Raw genomic sequence first — 23,569 nt, 5'->3', positions numbered from 1 at the left:
TTCACATATAACACAGTTTCCATAGAATTTCGGGGAATTGTTTAATATTTTCGTGTCTAATATAATCAGCCCGCCCATTTTACACCTTACATGCGCCCATTTCATTTTCTCAATAGAGCTCATTATTCTGTGAGAAAAAAAAATCGTGATAATTTTCAGATGACTTTGATGAGTAAGCCATAAAAATTGTAAATGTATCATAATTGTCATAAGTTTGTATCATGGCAATCGAGAACCCAATTACGTCTGCCGTCAAACATAACCAAAATTGGCAAAGTTTTGGGAAAGTGTCGTTAAGCAGGCTATTACTCAATTTAATTTTCATATTTGCAAAGTCATTACAATGTCTATACAGCGACCAACTGGTAATGATACGATGATCTTAAACGCTGTAAAATATTTTCACCAGAATCTTGTAATTAAGTTGGAGATGATATCAAACCAGCGTCCGTGAAAAGTAGATCAAACTGCGTGTTGAAGGTTTTGATAAATTCAACAAATCACATTTTTCGTTTTAGGCAATACTTAACTAGAACAATAGCGTGTGCCGGATATGACAATCTTGGTGTTTAAACTGAAGAGCGATTTAGAATTAGCTTTTGTTTGAGCTAATGCTACAGGATGTTGACCATTAGAATATGACTACGTTCTCGGCATTTGGCGCGATTCTGTACATCAAGTTTGTAACAAATGACAATTGTTTGACCTTGAAATAGCTGTCATCCATTCGAAATGCAATTAGATCAATACAAACTACTAACCACTAATACGAACTTACCAAAGATGCACTTTACCTGCCCCCTTTAACAAGATTTGTTTTCAAATCATGAGTACAGCTAGGTATCCGTCTATTCATGCACAGTTCATGCTAGAGGGTCGTTAATATCTCTAGATTTGGAGTGAGCTTTGATATCGGATAAACATATATCAACGCATTGATTTCTGCGCGACCAATTTCTCTTCATTTCCTTTTTCCGAAACTTTTGTCAAAGTTCATTTGGGTTTAATATCCTGTGATGTGAACCGATCCCCGGAGCTTATCCCATAGAGTGGCATCTAATCCGGGTTGAGTTGTTTTCTCACCACACGCATCTGTCCCCGGATCTCAGTGGAGATGAAAACTACAAGCTAGACAGTGCGGAGTGGAAAGAAAGAAAAACCGCATAGGTTTCTTGTCTTGATGTGCTACCTTACATCTTCTTCTCCTCTGTTAACTGAGGAAATATGCCCATATAATACATAATGAAATTAGAAATATTGATTAGATACGATATCGTATCATAAACCAGATAAAGGCTTGTCGTCCATTGATTGTTGAATAGTATAAAATAAGACCAATGTATTGGCCTGACGTTTGCTGACATTAATTTCTCTGAAGACAAAAGTTTCGGGTTGGGTATGTGACTAGTTTTTTTCGTTCTCTAATGTGAGGATTAGAATTAAGTCGTTTATGCTTAAGGTTACACTTACTCTATTAATTCACAGATTTTCACAGGAGACAGGAAAACTAATCATTCTTCGCTGAAAAATGGTTATCGAATAGCAGACATGTTAATTTATGGTCATTAAAAAAAACTTTAAAAAGAATTAAAAAGAAAATCGGACGGGAACTGATTAATGATTACAAGGATGACTGAAGTTACACCTGAGTCAATGTGTGTTGTCTTTTCTCTCGTGATTACAGTTGTGATCAGCATCAGTTCATTGGTTCTATGAGGAAAAAGGTCAAATCTCCCATTTTTGACGTACTTTTCAAGAGGCCTGCGGATGGCAGTTAGACGATAAAGTCATACATTAAGGTGTATAGTCAAAGAGAAGATTTGAGAGATAATGGGTGTCCTGGGACGACCGTTCCATGGTATCAATTAGAGATAGTTTTGATACGGATGCTCCTGGCTTTCACCTTCATCTTGGACTGGTTCCTCCATGCTTCTTGATCCTACATTAATGTAGTCTTCCAACTGAGGATTAAGGCCTAACCAAAATAAGATGTCCCAGCGCATCTTAAAGGTATCGTTTCTGAAGGAGAATAAAAACACCATTTTATTTCTAATCTGTGCCACATCGGGGTACATTAGAAGTAGAGGAAGGGTTTGGCTGAGATGAAGGGATAGTTTAAGCGATCACAGATGTGGGAAATCACACATCAATTCTGTATTAAGGGCCTACATGTGGTGTCTTTATCAAGGTATTTAAACTTGTAATTCATTATTGGTTTCATTTATCTTCATATCTCAAAAGGGCTGTAAGGCTTGTATGCATGCCAGCTCGCTATTTGCAACATGTTGACTCCCGGTCATTATCCAATCGTACTTCTTGTGCGTAATAGTCAGTCCTGTGTGATATTCCAAATGTTGCAACCGAGATTGGCGTATAAATTAACAACCTTCTTAACATGCTTGATAAGTTTCAGGAGGGGGCTCAGGCTGGTCTTATTTTGTAGCGCTTCGCGTGCACCACAAGTTTTCAAATTCTTGAAGGGGTGTAACCGAATTCAGCTACATCGAACACCTTCTATAACGTATTCAGGTCATAACCTGTATAAATCATGGAGATAAACAGAATAGTATTTCAGTATGGTTATTGTGGTAGTGTTTTACACCTACTTCTTTAATCATTTTCACCAAAATTTTTGTGGGAATCTCGTCGGATTTAGTGGGGGGGGGGTAAATAATTGAAAAGATGGAATTAAACAACAACAATAGATAAAAATGTCGTCGATCCTTCATTCATGGACAACGAAACTACTACCTATTCTCAATTCATAGCCCCGTATTTCAAACTCCCCATTAATTAGCATGAGATCTTATATTTCTTTAAATCTCATGGAAGGTTATAGCAGTTCAAGCCATCTGAAGCAGACCTTGTTAGTTATGACTTAGTAAATTGGGTTAAGCAGGAATCGACTAATTACCAACAGAAGCAAAATAAACCTGAACAATCGTCATTGATCCCCACTCACTCATTGGGCGAGAAACCAAGCATGACAACCCTTGAAATAGCATCCACCAAGACTCCTTAATGACTTCTTCAAATCCTGTTCCCTCTGCGCGGTTTGAAATAAAAAGACCAGATTTCGATCACGTGACGTGATGGCGTATCATCTGGTTGACGCCCGAAAGATTGTAATAACAGTTTATGCGGCTATGGATTCGTCAAAAAGGTCACAAGGAACACCATACACCTTGATTATAGAGATAGAATGGGAGAGATGGGTCGACCAGAGTTAAATTGGTAGGTCGGTTGAATTCTCCAGGCGAACTTGGGGAGCTCGGTGAACAAATTAGCCCCGGGCTGGAGATGGCTAAATACGATGAGTGGCGTGTGTGTGAAAATAATCTGAAAAGTATCTTTCGTCGGGCGAACTTTGAATTTAGGTTCACTGAAGAGTCTGAATAATTGTCATGAAATATATATTGCCCTTTAAGAATGAAATCCCAACTCAAAACTAATAAATTGCTTTCAATATTGATTTAGGTGGGAAGTTTAAACTTGAGGAAAACAGAAAATATACACATTTTTAACAATATAATTTGTGATTAATAATTTTCAGATTATTCCCTTACCTGTCGACATACTTTGATATACATATTACGTATATTATGTACTGTATGTATGGGTATATTGAAGGCATGGGCCCGTATTCTAAAGTCAGGTTTAACCTAGATTTGTGTTTTAGTCAAGGCCCAAATCTCACAGGTTTTAATACCCGAGGCTAATGCATGGAAACCCAAGGCCAAGGTCTGGAAACCCCAAGGCCAAATTTTGACAATTGTACATGTAAAACAAAAATAATTTCATGATAGATTCAGAAATAATATTGAAATAATGATATAGCAACCTTTGTACATATTTTGATACATGCAATGCAATTTCTAGGCAATTAACAGTGCTATGATCAATATTACCAAGGTCATCTGATCCTAGCATGCCCATTCTCAGTGTATGTCTTTCTCCACTCCCTGGGACAAGGGCATCAGAACGTATTTTTGTTTGGGGTCAAAGCCCAAAAGGGCATTTATATGTCAAAATGGATATCTTGGTGCAAACAGATATTTTCAAAATGAGATTATCACCTACGTGAAGTAGCTGTGTGTTTTGAAGAAATTATGTTGAGCAAAGCCTTTTTAAAATGATTTCTAATTGATAAGACTTATATTTTGATTTAGGCTTTACTTTTCCGCAAGAAGGCGTAGCGAGCAAGCGGTTTTGAAAAAAAAAACAATTCTGAAGTGGCGCTAATCACTGTTAAAAGGGTATTCGTGCGAGATGTTGCCAGCGTAAATTACGAGCTCAAACTTCTGGACATTTGTTGTAATAAGACATGAAAATCAGATATTCCTAGCTGTATTTGTAATCATGAAAAAAAAATAACGGGAGCGCGAAGCGTGAGCTGAAATCTTTAATATACTGACCAGGAAAAGGAAGCTGTTAAGGACTGCATTCAGTGACTCATAAATAGAATACATAACTCACCAGTCAAATAATGGGAGCGCAAAGCGCGAGCTCATAAATTTGTGACATTCCAACCTAAAAACTAGACATTCGAAGATTTTTTTAACGGAAACAGAATGTGTACCTTGCTTAACAATAATTGGTGCGAGTGCAGAACTCGAGCCAAAAATTGGTGATTTTCCAACCTGAAAACTGGACATTCTAAACATTTTTGAAACCATGAAGATGATTATTACCGTAATAAACAATAATTAATGAGAAAAATATTGTGATTTTCGAACCTAAAATGTATTATGTTTATCTATTAAAAAAAGGTATTTCTTTCTTTAAAAAGGCAATATTTCATTTGGAAAAAGCGGGGCATTTTTTTCTACATTGAATTTTTCGGGGGGGGGGGGGTACAATGCACAAGTTGAAATTTTCAAATGGAAAGAGAATAAATTGTGATATTATTTTCTAAACGTATTGCCACAATTAATCACAAATTAGCTTTTCTTACAGTAAGAGGGTGAAAAATTTTGCTCGCTCGCTCGCTTCAATCGGTAAAATGGGTACTGCTGCTACTGCTAACTGGTAGTATTGACCATTAGTGTCAAAACATTGATAAGTAATTATATAAAAACAAATGAAAATACAATATATATATTATATATAGATAGATATATATATAAATGAATGAATAAATAAATAAATATATATATATATATATAAATATATATATATATATATATATATATATATATATATATATATATATATATATATATATATATATATATATATATATATATACATACAGTATATATATATATTGTAAAGAAATGGATGAAGAGAACAATGGCAGACGTAGCTTAAATTAAGGTTCCCCAGAGCTATCTACCCTTTGGAAAAGTTGGTGATGTCTCTGCCGGGAATCGAACCCGGGCCCCCAGCTTTGAACGCCGGTGCCTTAACCACTAGACCACAGAAAAGGGTTAGTAGCTAGGGTGAGCCCGATCCGATTGACTGTCAGATAGACAGATTTTCGACACTATACCAATTATATTTTCCTTTGTCGGGTGAAGGTGAGTTTTGAACAATGACAGGCCGCCATGCCTCAGCTGGATCAAAGCTATAGCTTTGATACAGTACACGTATGAGAGAAGAAATTGTTCTCTTCATCCATTTCTTTACAATATTTAAATAAAAAAAGAGAGTTGCCAAAAAGCCGTTGTACATGTAAAGCTTTACACACACACACACACACACCACACACCCACACCCACACCCACCCTCCCACACACACTCACGCACCCTCAAACACACACATGTATATATATATATATATATATATATATATACTTTGTCAAGTTTATTTCCAAACCAGCACCCCTTCTTCAAAAATCATTCCTAGTGCCCTGTATGGTTACTGGTTAACATAGTTAAAGGGGAATGAAACCTTTGGAACAAATAGGCTTGTGTAAGAACAGAAAAATCAAAGAATAAGAATAAAGAAAGTTTGAGAAAAATCGGACAAATAATGAGAAAGTTATGAGCATTTGAATATTACAATCACTAATGCTATGGAGATCCTCCTATTGGCAATGCGACAAGGATGTGTGATGTCACTGATGAACAACTTTCTCTTTGGTGGACTATAAAATACCCTCAAAATGTCTCTTTTTGCTTTTTCTTATGATACAAACTCTTTATCCATGATGTATTTTTAAAAATTATGTATTACATGCCCTCATGTAGAAAGAACACATGATCTATAGATAGATGTGATAAAAGAGGCAATTCAAGTGAAATATATACTAAAGTAATGGGGAGAGTTGTTCACAAGTGACATCACACATCTTTGTCGCATTGCCAAATTGCTATCTCCATAGCATTAGTGATTGCAATATTCAGATGCTCATAACTTTCTCATTATTTGTCCGATTTTTCTCAAACTGTCGTTGATCTGTTTCTTTGATTTTTCTGTTTTCACACACGCTATCTTGTTCCAATGGTTTCATTCTCCTTTAAGAGAAACGTTCTAATTACTGTATCATACCATTGTTTTTTTTCCTTATTGATAATACTAAAAAAAAGACTTAATACCAAATTATCAATCATCTTCAAATTGTCATTGTAGATACCCCCATTATTTTTTAAACGGTGAACGTCCTGCTTTGTTCTTCCCCGAAGTTCACTATCGTAACAGTCACTATAACACAGCGCCATCTATCTACTAAGATGTCATTTTCAGAAAGTCACCACTAAACTGGAGTCGCCGATTCTCGTAAACTCGACGTTCTTATTCAAATCCATTTTAACTTTAAATACATCTTGTTAAATATCTTTCGAATCTTTATTTAAATTCATTGTGTGTTACAAGGTTTTATAGGTCTTGCATATTCATCAGTGCAGAAATCTGAGAACTAAACTAATCTGTAATTTTCTTTTTCAATATTACCAGAACTTTTGAAAATGCAGTTGACAAAACAGTCGCCAAACCCCGATCATGCCGAAGTTGCCATAGCCTTTTCCCACTATATTTTATATCTATTTTTATCCAATTTTTTTCCAGAAGATTTGGCCTTAAATTTGCCATACGGGTCTTAGCCTTTTTGTAAAATCTACGTTTTTTTCAAATAGCAAATAAAAAAATGGCTGAATAAAATTTAAATCTAGTCAATTTCATTTCATTTTTGCTTGCATATTAAAGAGGAAGTTTATTTCTGTAATCAGTTTTTACGTTTTTAGCAGCTGTATGAATTGACCTAATCGATTTGTCACAAGACTTCAACTGTTATATACAGCAAAAAGTAAAGGTTTCGTAGGTATAAGTTTTGTGTTTTTTTATTTGGTTTAGATGTAAGGTTTGTCCCGAGCTAAAGTTCCGATTTCATTTTTATTACGAACTTAAAAAAAAAATCTTCGGGCATGACTTAATGAATCATTATCATAATTGATGCGTCCCTATTCATTGTTCTGGTCGTGGTTGAGAGGAAGGAGTATTGTGTTTGGAAAGGTGTTCTGAAAACAACTCAGGTGAGATTCTGCCGATTGACCCAATTTAGTCTAGCGGCTCTTGAGAATTACTATCCATTTCATAATATCTAGGTTACTGTACCACACCGTTGTGAGAATGGTCTAGCTTCCGCCCGTGAATGGCAATGACCCCAATTTGTTCGCTCACGTGAATAGTTTAATTAATATTCTTTGAGTAATGATCTAACAACGAGAACAATTTAAAGTAAATGATGAAGGTATTGTTTATAGAAAATGATCAAATGTGAACATTCATTCGTATACAGAGATTTTAACAATACTATGGGTATATTTGGGTAGATATCAGTCACTTTGTATAGCAAGCGTCTGAGCGATACGTTCGGTCATCAAAGTGTTTTACTTTTAGATACCCCAACCCGATAATTTTTCCGATTAAATATAAACTTTTTGGCCCCAGCTTAGCTCAAAATTTGAATTCAGATCATGGCACCATCCCCGCCTGCTCTCTATTTTCTCTTTCTCTATACAAATACACAGCCTTCACCCTCACAAACATTCAAATTCACCCTCTCTCTCTCTCTTACACACCCTCACACACACACACCCTCACACACACGCACGCATACGCTGAATTTCAATATTGTCGGACGGATCATAAAAATTTGGCCAGTTTGCTTCATTTTTCATGATTATATTCTTGAACATGTTTCACTTTTTGGCAACCCAAGAAAAAGTTTGACACACGACAAAGTTTGTGTATTTTATTTCTAACACAATTGAGGAGGTTTACAGGCATAATAATTGAGAAGAACCGACGAAAGGCAAAAATTACTGTGTAAAAGGAAGAGTACATAGTATTATCCATTGGTGACCTGTCATCCAAAGATCTTTAACCTCTTTAAAGAGAAATGCCAGTAGTTGCAGTAAACACTGATTTAATGAGAATGTCTGCAAAACCAGGCTCAATTGTCAGTATATCATCGAGGATCTAGATCTGGTAAAGTTACATAAACTGAACTTTGTGAAATCTTGAAATCTACGCTGAAAAATGTTCACAATGAAGATCACCAACACAGATAGGCACACGTGGGACAGTGTATTATTATTGCTGGAATAAAGACCCGACGGAAGTGACCGAATCCGCGCTTATTTTGATTATTTCTCAGCAATTATACAATTTCTTGGTCATTATAGTAGATTCTGTAAAAAGTCATTTTGAGATCGTTACCAGTACTGGAATTTATCTTTAAGTTGCAAACATTTTAGCTTTTTGTGCCTTTCTTATTCTTTGTATATTTTTATCAGAGGCAAGTAACAATTTTGAAATTATGGGGAAGGGGGGGGGGGCTGAGTCCGGCTGACAATGAATATCACAATCAGAATGTTGCTTAAACGTTTTGTACACATTATTGAAAAAAAAGTGTGGGAGAAGGGCTGTTCCGCGACCCCTTTTTGTCCAATACGATTATTGAATGTCACTCATTGGTCCTTAAGTCTCCTTTTTTTTACCTCATTTTTTTTATCTAACCGGTACCAAAATCCTCTCCAACTGTGGCGTAGATATGGGAAGCGTTGGGGGCTCTTCCCCCAAAAGAGAGAGGGAGAGAGAGAGGGGGGGGGGGGGGAGAAAAGGAAAGATTTAGAGAGATGTGTGAAATATGATATCATTTTATGAGTGTTAAATCAAAATCTATCACAATTTTTTTTTTAAATCAAAATGTCGACATTTTTGCTCGCTCGCAACTTTTTTAGATTTTGCTCGACTATATTTGGCCCCTCAAGAATGTAGGCTCAGTTATGACGACTCTGCCCAATAAACCTCCTTATCATAAAAAAAATTGATTGAATGTAGTATTTGAGGTAGGCCTACTATCCAGTATAAAATTATCTCACCTCTATGACATTATGAGAGGAAGTTTGGCGTCGTGTATTTATACTCTCTTCAGGATGTACTTCACACTGCCTAGTAACGATAGTGTTTGATAAGGAATAGCGCGTTGACGTCGAAACCCGAGCCGTCAAAGACACGGAGAGCTCGCCTTGAGCTGTCGCCAGACTCTCGGGTGAGCGTTCGACTCTTGATTGATGGGTGTGTGATTGTGGGAACGCGCGTCCGAATGGAGCTCGCTCAAAGGTGGGAAAAGAACGTGAAAGTGTCGATGAAATTGTTGGCGGGTAAATTCTCAAGTGTCCTTGTGTTTGTATCTTTAAATATGAATCGATTATCATTTTTCTAAGATTCAGAAGTTGAAAAAAGTAGTCCATTTTACAGTGAACAATAGGATGATATCAATTCCGATAAGTTCATATCCATATTCATATTTTATATACTTTTTATATACCATTTATTTATTTGGTTTATGAGCTGATTGAAAATTAAAAAAACGGTTATAAACGCTTCCAAAAATACTGATCTGGAAAAAAAGTTTCAGAGAAAAATGAAATTTCTCATAACAAAAAAAAATCATCGTTAGTTTTCTCTCTTTTATTGATTCATATGAACAAAAAAAAATCTTTCTGCAAAAGAAATGTTGTTATCCTCATTATATCTGTTATAAATCTATCCCCATTTTACATGTCTGTCTACACACCAACAAGTAAAAAATAATGATAATAAATGAATAAAACATGGAGTCAAAAAGTAGAGTCCAACGAAAACATGGAGTAAAAAAGTAGAATCGAACGTAGTTGTGCGTTTAGTTTCCTACATAATGGCTTCTAATTCAGCAGCCCATGTTATTTCTTTCTCATTTTGCAGAGAAATAATGTGAATTAAGGTTAGATCATAATTCAAAATGGTCGTGATTTCTTAAAGTAATATTCGAGCAGCCGCCCCATATGTCATCATCTTTGCTTAGATATTCATCATGAATGAATATATTTTCTCATGAAAGAGTATATGAAAATGTGCCTGACGATGGGAGCTATATATTTAACGGACAAATCAAAATAGAAAGATTTTATTTTACATATTTACAGTTTGTTTGGGAGCTCCGATCCTTGCATCTTAGGCCTTCGTCACCATGGTCACCAAATCAAAACTTTGAAACGTTATCATTAATCATCTGATAGATTTTCGTCAAACTTTATCATGTTCTCTTATTTTTTTCTAAATAATTTAAAACAACTTAGATGTCAGGCCGAGCTTCCACTTGCATTAACAAGTCAATAGTTTAAAAATTCTCTCCTTCTCTCTCTTTCATTCATTCATTGTTTCTTTCTCTCTATCTTTGTTTTCTCCCTCTCTCTTCTCCCTCTCCGGCATGTTATCGTTTTCAGTCACTTTCTCCTCTTTCCCTCGCCCCTCTACTTCCCTCTGTCCGGTCCTTCTTTCTACTCTCTCTCTCTCCCTCTTATCTCGAATTTTAACAATGATAATAATAAGCATTAATCATAAACTCGATAAAACGACTCAGAAAAATCCGCGATGGTTAATAACAATTACGATTATGTTTATGGAAGAGTTTTCTTGATTTCACTGTATATGGAATTGAAAAAGAATTGACTTTATGGTCCCCGTCTCTTGGTATGAGAATATGTTTTGGTTCAGTCGACCCGTTCAATTACCTGGTTACTGAAATGCAAGTATTCGTCTTATCATAATTATATACATTTTATTCAGTGATTCGAGATGTGAAAGCTTGTAGAACAAGGAGGGACACTTTCTCATATTAACCACGTTTTAAGCTGACATCTTGTAATAGTCATGTCGTGCTATTTTTAGCTGATGACGGGGGAGGCGCTAATTGATTAGGGGGATCCCCTTTCTTTACGAATGGACGCAGAGGGACTTTGGAATAGTGTACTGACCTGTTGGTCAAATCTCAGAATTTCATTGAAATTTTAGATTATCTTTAGTGTTTTACACTGGACGGGGGATACGGGTATTTCCATATTTAGCAAGCTGAGAAACCTATCAAGCATGCCTGCACTTTCGAGATTATTAGTTACTCAATAATGATAGGCAAAAGTGGAAATGGTAAAAAGAGATTATAAAAGTGATAAAGAGATTGGGTCAGATGCATAAAAAAGCAATTGCTGGAAAGCAATTGCTTCAAGCACAATCTGTTGCTAGCCAAGCAAAAAATCATGCTTCAGCAATTGCTTTATTTCTTATGCATAGCCACTTGCTTGTATACTGAAACCATTCCCTTTACCTTCAGAAAACAATTGCAAGCGGTTTGAACAATAGCGATGTCACGCTGGTGCAAATAGACTCACAGAACAAATGCTGGACTCGAATGCAGAGGTGTGGCAACGGAAAAAGCAAAAAAACGAAATATTTAGTGAAAATAGATTCTCTTTTCGAGATTTAAAAAAGAAAAACGTGAATTTTTCAATATTTTTATTCAAGAATGGAATATGTAAAAGGAAAACAGAAAAACTGTTTATTTTTCCGTTTTACTGTTTTACATATTTTAATTTTTAATTTTTCTTTTGAAAAACACAAAATTGAATTTTAATTTTCGTTTCCTTTTCTGTTTCGCCTTCACGAAACACAAAATTGAGCGCGCCTTCTCGTTCCATTTTCCGTTTCAAAATCAGTAAAACACAATAAGATAATTCCCTTTCCTTTGGCCAAACGGAATATTGAAGACTGCTGAATCTTTTGCAAAAGGGGCGGAGCCAGAACTAAGCACATATTCTGGCTGGCCGGCCATGTGAAACCTTGATTTTAAATTATGGCTCTGCAAAAATGTAGCATCTCCTCTCTATCTACGCATCTCAATTTGAATACATTGGTTTATGCCTTATAAACACACACTTTATACCTAGGATGATGAAATGATATAACAAACGATTGTATTTTTTTTTGGAGGGGGTCTAAAATATTATTTTACAAATTTGCTTCTGAACAGAGACTTATCGCGGTATTGGATAGTACAATTGTTAACATAAAGGTTTGACAAGGCCGGCCAGCCATAGATGGTTAGTTCTGGTTCCGTCCCTTTTGGAAAAGCTTAAAGGAGTTAGGTCCATTTTTCATCAAATTTGTTTCAATGTATAGATTTTTAGTACCTATATAAGATGATACCAAAGAAAAGTTGAAATTCCAAATAAAAATTGAACAAAAATGGCAAAGAAAAATCACCCTTTTTCAAAAGTGGTTAGGTCCGTTTCATTTTGGTTGCAAAAGGGGTAAGGTCCAGAAAGAATTTTTTAGGAAAAGAATATTTAAAAAGTATGAAGACAGGTATTTCTTTTATAACCAATTTTATGTTCACATGATAGGGTATCGTGAAAATTTAGTTTCGTATAATATAAGATTACTGCAATATTGGAGAATGGAAAAATGATTTTCTTAGAGTGGACCTAACCACACTGCAAAAATCCGGTGTTTATTTAACACCAGCCCGGAATCTATATATGACCACACCAGGGAAGTGTTAAACACCAGTTTCGTTTTGGTCTAATACCAGAAAGGTGTTTATACAACACCAATTATTAACACAGCATCGGTTTGATTCAAAACTGGTGTTGTTTCAATACTTCTCTAATGTGGACATATAGATTCCGGGTTGGTGTTAAATCAACACCGGAGTTTTTGCAGTGCACTTTTGCAACCAAACTCTTCTGAAGAGCTCATTTGTCAAAAAGAGTAAGGTCCATTTCTCACAAATTTTACTGTTTTCTGTCTCTAAACTTATAGGCCCGTATTCTGATTGGAGGTTTAACTTAAACCCAGGTTTAAAGTTGTGGTTAAGTATGGATAGCCAATTGTTACATAAATCACTAACAGTATAGAGATATCATATTTAATAAGCTCAATTGTCTAGGAAGTATAAATAGATGATTGTCTTCACCATCGATGAATAAGGAAAGAGCACAGTATACATAAGAAACATTTAACTTAAAGCTTGTGTATAGTTTTGGTAAATCCACCAAAATGCACCTATCACTATTCCAATTCATTGCTAGCTAATATCAATGGATATGCCCTATAACAGTTATGATGTGGAGGATATGAAATGAAAATGTGTTTTACAGGATAAATTTTTCGAATTTACATGGAAATTTAACTTGATCGGGTCACCCGATCAAATTAAAATATCTGTGTGTTTTTGTCTTTCAATTAAATCCTATTCCAAATCATGGAATGGGCTGAAACTTTCAAGATATGTTCTTTGTCTGTAACTTTTGGATATCTAATCACTAAATTTATAAGATAAGTGCTTGAATGCCCATTTTTTTAATTTAAAACAAGCATCGCCGAGAGAGGGCGCTATATATCCAAGATTTGAATATTTGAATTTTTCTCAGAGAAGTGCAGTTGGAAAAATATCTAACGGTCTCTACGCTTCAGTAAGACTGTCATATTAGACGATATTCGATTATCAATCACATTATTGACCCTTTACCAAAGCTATACACAGGCTTTAATACAAATTTTGATACTTTTGGCCTCCCATACTTAAACCACAACTTTAAACCTGAGTTTAAGTTAAACCCGACTTCAGAATACGGGCCGTAGAGTTTTAGTCGCTCTGATAGCACATAAAATTTGAAATTCACATTAAAACGTGAATAAAAATCACCTTTTTTACTCAAAAGAGATTGCATTCATTTCAGTTTGCAAAAGCAGTCAGGTCCACAATTATAATTTTTGAAAAAATATTTAGAAAGAAGTGAAGACAGGTAGATTTCTTTTATACCCAACATTATATTCACATGATAGGGTATACTTCATGACAATTTAGTTTTCTCTTTGGACCATTCTCCGAATGGTCCAAAGTGGACCTAAACCCCTTTTGCAACGAAACTCTTTATATATATATATATATATATATATATAAAAGTTTACACTTCGAAAAAATCCTGTAAAATTATGCATTTGTAATATCCTGAAGATTTTTCTACATTTTAACATTGGTACACGTCCATTAAAGCAAATAACGATATAACTGTCAAAAATATTTCCGCTTGAGTGAGCACCACCTACTTTTGAAAAGTTAGTGAAAAATGATTTGCGAAGAACATTGAAATAATTTTGCAAATAAAAGAAGACCGTAAACATAAACACATGGAATTCAGCTAGTAAAATTGATTTGAAGATATCTTCTACTTTGTTAGACTTGTTTCCTTGCCCAAAACACTTCGAAGAGTGCATTTCGCCCCACCCCACTCGCCCACACACCGAGCCCATCGTGACGATATTTGCTTTACACTAGGTGTGATTTACATGGAATGGCTTAAGCTTGATTTTCATTATGTTTATCATTGCTAAAATTGAGAAAAGTTTGAAGAAACAAGTATTAAATGAAAAATGAAATGTAAACCCACTTTCAATGATAAAAACTTAGTGAAAAAATGCTGTATATGTCTGATATAAACTTTTCTTCAGATTCAGTTATGTCCTCAGATCCAGCTGGCACAAATAGGGTAAAGGTTGTGCTCATTAGTAAGAGTTGAAATTTCACTATGGGTGGCAAAATTGTTACAAAATGCTGGAATGTATCCGTTTTATTTCAATTGATTAAAAGTGCTAGGGAAATGTATGATAAATCTTTCGTAGGGTAAGTATGATTTCGCCCGTTCCCCTTGACACAGCATGAAAACGAGCATTTCTGCGCAAACAGTTTTCTGCGAGCTTTACAGAAATGGACAGCGCTCACTCAAGTGTAACATTCTGACAAAACTTTTACTTTCATTGGATAGATGAGACCCAAACCCAAGATTATACGTGCAAAAATTACCCACATGTTGTATATTTTTAAATTCCGAGGGCTTTTTCAAAGTGTAAACTTTTTTTTGATACGCACTGTATATATATATATATATATATATATATATATATATATATATATATATATATATATATATGATGTACGATGTTTCCATGTCGTAATTACATTACATCACACGTTCCATCCTCGATGATCATGTAAATTAAGAAAAGCAAAGATATTTTACGAATATAAATTCAATTATTCCTTTCTCTTTAGTTTTTACCTATAATAAATTCTAAAATCATCATTGTAATCATTACTCTCGTTTTCATCGTCGTCATCTTCATTGCTAACATCAGCTCTATATCATGGTCCATGCACTGCAAAAACTCAAGTGTTGATTTAACACAAGCCCGGAATCTATGTGTCCACACCAGAGAAATAACACCAGTTTGGAATCAAGCCCATGTTGTTTTGATTTTAATTGGTGTTGTATCATGTGTATTAACACCTATCTGGTGTTAGACCAAAACGAAACTGGTGTTATTTAACACTTCTCTGGTGTGGACATATATAGATTCCGGGCTGGTGTTAAATCAACACCATAGTTTTTGCTGTGTACCGCGTCCATTTCAGTCTTCAACATGATCAGCATCATATTCACCACCATATTTAACACCATGTTCAATACCATGTCATCACCATATTTGACACCATGTTCAATGTCATGCCAACACTATGCCATTACCATCATGTTCAACATCATGATTGACACCATGTCCACTATCGTGTCAAATTTTCAACACCATGTTTGGAATTATTTTGTTCAACACCATTTTTACACCATGTTCAATGCCGTATCAACACCATATGTGACACCATATTCAACATAATTTCCATAATTCCACAATCAATTAATGGCTATAGTTCAGACATTAAATGTAATAGTAGTCATAATAATGTAATTCGTTAACTCTGACAAAAAACACACAATTGACCAGATGATTATCCCTTCTAACCCATTTTATTCAACTTGAATACATCAAATCATTCTTAAATATAAAATATTAACAATATTCAGCCCATGTTGACATTGAAACGAGTACTAAAGAAGTCTATCACAAGATTATCTCATCATACAAATATTCTTTATCACAATATATAATCTAATATAAATATGCTTCATCTGAATCAGCTCTTAGTTTGTATCTAAATTATTTTCTGAAAATACTAGTAAAACTATTCTACTTTCTCAAATATACAATCAGTATTATATACATAATCATTATTTTTGCTGGTTATTTTTCATTTCCATGATTATATATCAATAACAAGATACATGTACGATAATATAATGACGTAATCATATAAATAGCATAATGTTATTTTACTTATTGTGGCAGTCTGCTTTCAAATATTTTCTTCAACATCTTTTGATAAAATTAAAGGTCAATATTTACATTCAAAAGTATCATTGAAATAAGAAAAAATATCAAATGTAATACCAAAATCGAATGCAAATATCTTTCATGTCAAGAAAAACTGGGTAAATTTCAGTGTTCTAGGTGAAGTGATTAGGGTGAATGATGTTTTTAATTAACGTTGCGTATTTATGACACGTAATTAATTAAACTCTTATAACCCTGAACTTATTGCGTTAGCTAGTATTTTGATTTGAAAAACATTTCTGGCATCAAAATCGATGGTTGATATATATATATAATTTTTTTCATAGAGCAGATAGCTCTGAGGAACCTTGATTTAAGCTACGCCTACCATTCATTTCTTTCACAATACATGTGTATTTAAATACAAGAGATGCCAAAGGCCAAAGCTGTTGTACATGTATAATTATATATATATATATATATACACACACATATATATATGCGTGGTTGTCTGTGTGTGAAGAGTAGAGTAGAATCAAGGATGAAGTAAAGTATACACCATGTTGTAAAGCTTTTGGCCCTGACCTTCTTCAGTTTTTATTTGCTAAACAAAACAAATAAAGCAAATCATAGAATAAGCAACATATTATATATATATATATATATATATATATACATATATATATATGTGTGTGTGTGAAGCTATACATGTACAACAGCTTTGGCAACTCTTTTTATTTTAAATATTGTGTAAAGAAATGGATGAAGAGAACAATGGTAGGCGTAGCTTAAATCAAGGTTCCCTAGAGCTATCTACCCTTTGGAAAAATTGGTGAAAATGTCTCTGCCGGAAATCGAACCCGGGCCCCCAGCTTTGAACGCCGGTGCCTTAACCACTAGACCACACAGACGGGTTAGTGGCTAGGCGACCCTGATCCAATTGACCGTCAGATAGACAGATTTTCGACACCATACCAATTATAATTTACTTTGTCGGGTGAAGTTGGGTTTTAAACAATGACAAGCCGCCATGCCTCAGCTGGATCAAAGCTATCGCTTTGATACAAAGCTAGTGCTTTGATGCAGTACACGTATGGGAGAAAGTATACAAATGTGTGTGAAGCTATACATGTAGAACAGCTTTGGCAACTCTTTTTATTTTAAATATTGTGTAAAGAAATGGATGAAGAGAACAATGGTAGGCGTAGCTTAAATCAAGGTTCCCCAGAGCTATCTACCCTTTGGAAAAATTGGTGATGCCGAAGAGTTCCAAAAGCTGTTGTACATGCTCAACAGCTAATAAAAAACAAGGGACTCGTAAAAGTTTTAGTTGTGGAGATTCGATAATAAATTGTAAGTTAATGGAAAGAGAGCCTGGTATTATAAAGGAATATTTTTATTGTCAATTGTTATTCAAACCTAATTTTATCAATGTCTTCTATGATGTCAAGTACGAAAATTGTGGTTGTTTTGGTCTGTATCTTTATCCAACATGCCGATCAGAGATATAATTTTTGATTTCTACAATTCACTTATCATAAGCAGGATTATTGGACACTAAGCTTCAAACATGAATACATGGCAAGTACAATAGGCTGTTATAGTAATTTACAAAGGTGATGTGTGGTCAACGTGACCCAATTTGGTTATAAAATGATACATAACTGAAAATAAAAAATTGGTAAGGAATTTACAAAATCGCCTGGATTTATGATTCATATTGCCTCCAGTTCACTGCTGAGGCGCCAGTAAACCACGAGGCGAACTAGATGACGTAGCAATATGGAGAGGGGTGGGTGCGGCTATGGAGGACGGGTGTGGCGTTGGGTGTGGCTGCATTGATAGGTGCATCGGCTGTTGGCCTGGTCCTGGACCAACTCCTCCAGGCATTACTGGTCTCGGAGCAGCAAGGAGAGAACCATAGGTAGCTGCTGCAGCCGCTGCAGGATAAGACGCCAGTGCCGATCCGAACCAGGTGGGCATGAAAGGTGACGCCCAAAGCCCTTGGCGGTGGGCCATCTTTAATCGTGCCATCATCTGCTTCTTCCATTTGGTTCTGAAATGATAGAAGCGGGAAAATGAAAAAGAAATAAGAAGATAAATTAATCCATCGACAATATTTTAAACAAACGATAAAAGATTTCTATGAAATGTAAATTTCTTTCAAATAGTTCACAATAAGCAAATTGTAGGATTAGTTTGTTTTTTATATACTGATTGTAAATGTTAAATGGTTGGATATGTTTTAATCAAATAATAATTTGATTAAAACATGTCCAGCCATTTAAGACTGAGACTAATTAACCCAGTAATGCTTAATTATGCAAGCGCGATGTTATGGATGGGTTACGGAATGAAAGCATGTAATCAAACTTTACGAGTACGTCAGTAACAAAAGACAAAATAAAAAGACATGGTAAGGAAATTTAGTGGTATCAGGTATCTCCTCAAATAGCCGGCTTAACGACTGTTTGGATAACTTGACCCACATTGCATCTTAATAATACCTTCAACATGTTCTCTGACAAATTCCCGCGTGTAATTAAAGCTCCTGAAAGGATAGTCTGTTTCTGAGAACGTTCACATTTTATCAATGTTCTTTTCAAACATAACTTGATAAGAGTTTCTAAAAACAATGGGTGAACTATGTTTCATGATCTTTGTTAAATATAAAAAAACAATTCAAGGTCACTTTCAAATAAATTTGGGAACAACAAAAAGAAGAAGCCGATATTAAGCTTTAAATGAGACTATTTGTGGCGCCTTTATAGAAAAGCTAGGATAGTCACGTGTCGTATGGAGAAATACGGACTGAGGAATTAGGTGTGGGGTCAGGTAACAATTATTTCGATTTTATTCGGCGAAGCAATAGTGACTGGCATCATACCTTCCGAGGCTTTTGATTGGTCGATTTGACTAGTAGCTTTATGACGAAAGCACCGATGGAAGTGCATTACAGTTTGATACTAGCACTAGCTACCTTCTCGCTGTGTGTATTTTATTTCTTCCTATTTCTTGGATGTAAAGTGGTTTTCACGGTGGTGATGTGTGTGTACTTTTAGCTGATGACTACCCCTAAGGTAGACAGGCATTGATCGGTATAGAGATGGGCTTCCCCGGCGGGGACTTAGACACGGCGTCTCCTTTAGTAGCCCGTTGCCATGTGCCAATAACTCTAAGGCCTAATCTCCCCCGTACGAGCGTGCAGCCCAAGCCTGCCTGGTTTGCTCTCACCTAATCAGACACTTCTACCCCTTACAGACACCCTCTCATGATAGAGCATTTGTCGATAGAAAAGTAACCCAAGTCGGGCTCAAAACGGCGCGTTTTCCCTCGCAAATCGGTGACCTTTTTCCACCTTTGATCGAGAAGCAACGCTACTAGTACACCGCAGCCTTCCTTTTCAGATTTCCAATGAACTTGCTAGGCATTCTCCACCACAACCTATGTGTTTCCATTTGTCCAAAAAGCTTCTCCTTTTCATAATCAAGTAATATAATGCTTATGCTTTTACTTTTTAAAATAAGAAAAATATTGTGCTCTCATCTACTTCTTTCATCTGGTGTGTATTTATTCATGTATTTATTCATTCATTCGTATGGTTGCAAATAGATTGTATTTCCTTGCGGGGATAAATAGAAGGCTTAGGCAAGGCGCCAAGCTGATTTTGCAGGGTTTATATCGATCATATCTTTAATTGATATATATTTTCGTGCATTAACTTTTCTTAGCACTCAGGAAGATAACTCCAAATTGCAATAATTAATTTTTTGGGGTAAAAAAAAATATACATGCATATCATGCAATAGTTCCTATGCAATACTTAAAAGACATAGATAAGACAAAAAGTTTAAGGTTTCTTTGCAGTCCTTAGTTTGGAAGTATACACCAGGCCATTGCGCTGTATACGATTAATCAAATGATTGATTTGTAGTTGTTCCCAGTTTTACAACTTAAAGGAATCGCATAATTGATTCTGTCTTGTAATAATATAAATGATATTAATTTTGTAAAGCACTTATATAAGTGCAAAAATAAGAAACATAATAAAAAGGAATGAGTACGTATGTTTTACTGAACATGTCTAATATTTATCAATAATGATTGGTGTTCATGCTCATCTCGAAATTCTATATACTGAGTCTTCGGTTCATTGATAAGTAATGCCTTAGCTTATTTTTGACCTGATGATTATGTATAAAGCCGTGTAGAATTTACGAATAATTCTAAAACTACTAGATATAAGTTGAGTTACACTGAACGCATGAAGCGTTATCTTTACACTGCTAACAAAGTGTTGATGCTCTAAAAGGGGGAAGGAAGTTCACCCTGACGATGATGAATAAGAGCGGAAAAGTAAGAAGGAAAAAAAGATTGATGAAGGTTTGATAACAAATCAAAGAATAAGAGTTATTAAAAGTTTTTAATTTGTAACGTCAAATGCGAGCAGCTCCCCCATATATCATGAATATAAATTCAATGTTTAATGAAACCTCATGAATAAATTTATTTCTCTTCCTCTAGCAGGGGGTATGAAATGAAGTGTCTGATTATTTATCCACTTCACAAATAATATCATTTCTAATACTTTGAAAAAAAGGCATATCTGATATCACACGGCATATATGGAGGAACTGTCAAACTCCGTTATTGTTATTCTGAACTGAATTTATTACCAAATATGTCAAAATACATTGATACAGGGTAAATTGTCATATATACTTCATTAAAAGGACTCCACAGAAGTAACAAGTACTGCTAGTGGAACGTGGAGCCCCCATCCTGCAATATACATAATCATAATTTTCTTTGGTGGATATCAATAAAATATTTACTAAAATTGTTTTCTCTAGTATTTCCTGGTTTCGTTGAAACCATTTTATCGTCAGGGTTAATTTTTAATCTTGATTCACTTTCAATTTGATTTTTTTTAAATTAAAATTAATGCTTATCTCCTCTTACTTCAGTTTAATATCAACAGAAAATCACAAGCAACTTATACTCGTATATTCTGGGTAATGTCTTGATTAAATTTATGAACAACTTAATAAAAACATTAACCGCTAAACACACACCCTCACACTCACTCTCACACACCCGCACACCCATGTACAACAGCTTTGGCAACTCTTTTTATTCAAATATATTGTGAAAGAAATGAATATAAAATTATATCTATACAGTGCGTATCAAAAAAAAGTTTACACTTAGAAAAAATCCTGTAAAATTATATATTTGTAATATTCCGACGATTTTTCCACATTTTAGCATTGGTACAGATCCATATAAGCAAATGACGATATAACTGTCGAAAAATATTTCCGCTTGAGTGAGCACCACTTACTTTTGAAAAGTTGGTAAAAAATGATTTGCGCAGAACTTTGAAATAGTTATGCGAATAAAAGTAGACCTTAATCATGAAGAACACGTGGAAATTAGCAAGTAAAATTAATACGAAGATATCTTTTACCTTTTTAAACTTGTTTCCTTGCCCAAAACACTTCGAAGAGTGCAATGCGCCCCATCCCACTCCCCCACACACCGAGTCCTTCATGACGATATTTGCTTTACACTGAGCTGTGATTTACGTGAAATGGCTTAGGCTTGAATTTCATTTTGTTAATCATTGCCAAGCTTGGGAAAAGTGTGGAGAAACAAGTATTAAATGAAAATGAAATGTAAATCAACTTTAAATGATAAAAACTTAGTGAAAAATGCTGGAGATGTCTGGTATAAACTTTTGTTCAGATTCAGTTATGTCCTCAGATCCAGCTTGCACAAAAATGGTAAAGGTTGTGCTTACTAAGTGTTGAAATCTCAAATTTGGGCGGCAAAATTGTTACAAAATGCTTGAATGTATCCGTTTTATTTCAATTGGCTAAAAGTGCTCGGGAAATTTATGAGAAATGCTTCGCAGGGTAAGTTTGATTTAGCCCTTTCCCCTTGACACAGCGTGAAAACAAGCATTTCTGCGCAAACAGATTTCTGCGAGCTTTACTAAAATGGACAGTGCTCACTCAGGTGTAACCAAAGGGTGTAACATTCTGTCAAATCTTTACCTTCATTGGATAGATGAGACCCAAACCCATAATTATATGTGAAAAAATTACCCACATGTTGTATATTTTTCAATTCCCAGGGCTTTTTAAAAGTGTAAACTTTTTTTGATACGCACTGTATAGTGTGCATGAGTACGTATGTGTACTTATACAGTAAAATGATAAGAATAATACTAGGAAAAGCCTCACACATGTTGCCATATTTCCGAGATCAAAAAGATCTCGACCAATGTTCCCCCCCCCCCTACCATCCAGGGGAGTCGAGGAAGGGGAAATGAGTGATAATATTGGGGATAAAAGATATTTATGTTTTCCTTTTTTTTGTTAAAGTAAGCACTTGGACACGTTAGTATCAATAATCCATATAGCATTGTTCATTGTGTTTGATGTAAAATAAAGAGCAATGCATTGCTAAAGTTCCGTGCCGGGTATCGAACCCTGGGGTGGTATTCTGAAAACGTTCTTATCTTTGTTCTTTTCTTTTATCTTATCTCATTGAGATAAGAAGACGCTAAAATCATTGCAAATCGGTATTCTGAAAATCTTCTTAACGCGTTCTTATCTTTGTAAGGACTGCCTTCTTCTTATCTTCAACACGCCCATTTTTAAGATATTACCAATCAAAATGTGCTTTATATTGGCAGTTTAACCAATAGAAGCGTTCCTTATGTCAAGAGAATATCATGGGCGCTGTGCGCACATTGTTTCTGGCGCATTGCGCGAAATGGGCATTTTATACGCAATGACTGATTATTATTTCGAGACACGTGCATAAAATAAAGAAAGAAAGAAAGTAAAGGAAAAAAGTAAAGAAAGCATGTACGAATAATGAATAAAATATGAAGAAAGAAAGTAGACAGAAAGGTGTCAGAATGAAGCAGAAATAAAATAAAGATGAAAGGAACAAAGCAGAAAATAATGGAAGAAATAAATAGTAAACAAAAGTAAGCAAGTAAAAAAATAATAAATTAAGGAAAAGGAAATAGAACGATTATCAATGATAAAGTGAGGAAGAAAAAAT

General features: G+C 35.0%; 1 protein-coding gene across 1 annotated transcript in view; it reads right to left on the bottom strand.

The window, feature by feature from the left end:
* Positions 1-17,925: 17,925 nt before the first annotated feature.
* LOC121410548 (homeobox protein HMX1-like) overlaps positions 17,926-23,569 on the bottom strand; it is a 29,402-nt gene continuing 23,758 nt past the window's right edge. The window contains exon 3 of the mRNA XM_041602712.1: positions 17,926-18,545. Coding sequence (XP_041458646.1) covers positions 18,221-18,545 — 325 coding nt within the window. The 3' untranslated portion in view covers positions 17,926-18,220. The remainder of the gene's footprint in view (positions 18,546-23,569) is intronic.

Source organism: Lytechinus variegatus, chromosome 3, assembly GCF_018143015.1.
Source record: "Lytechinus variegatus isolate NC3 chromosome 3, Lvar_3.0, whole genome shotgun sequence".
In the NCBI taxonomy this organism is placed as follows: Eukaryota; Metazoa; Echinodermata; class Echinoidea; order Temnopleuroida; family Toxopneustidae; genus Lytechinus; species Lytechinus variegatus.
Note: the sequence above shows the minus strand (reverse complement) of the source record. Positions and strands in the feature narration are given on the sequence as shown.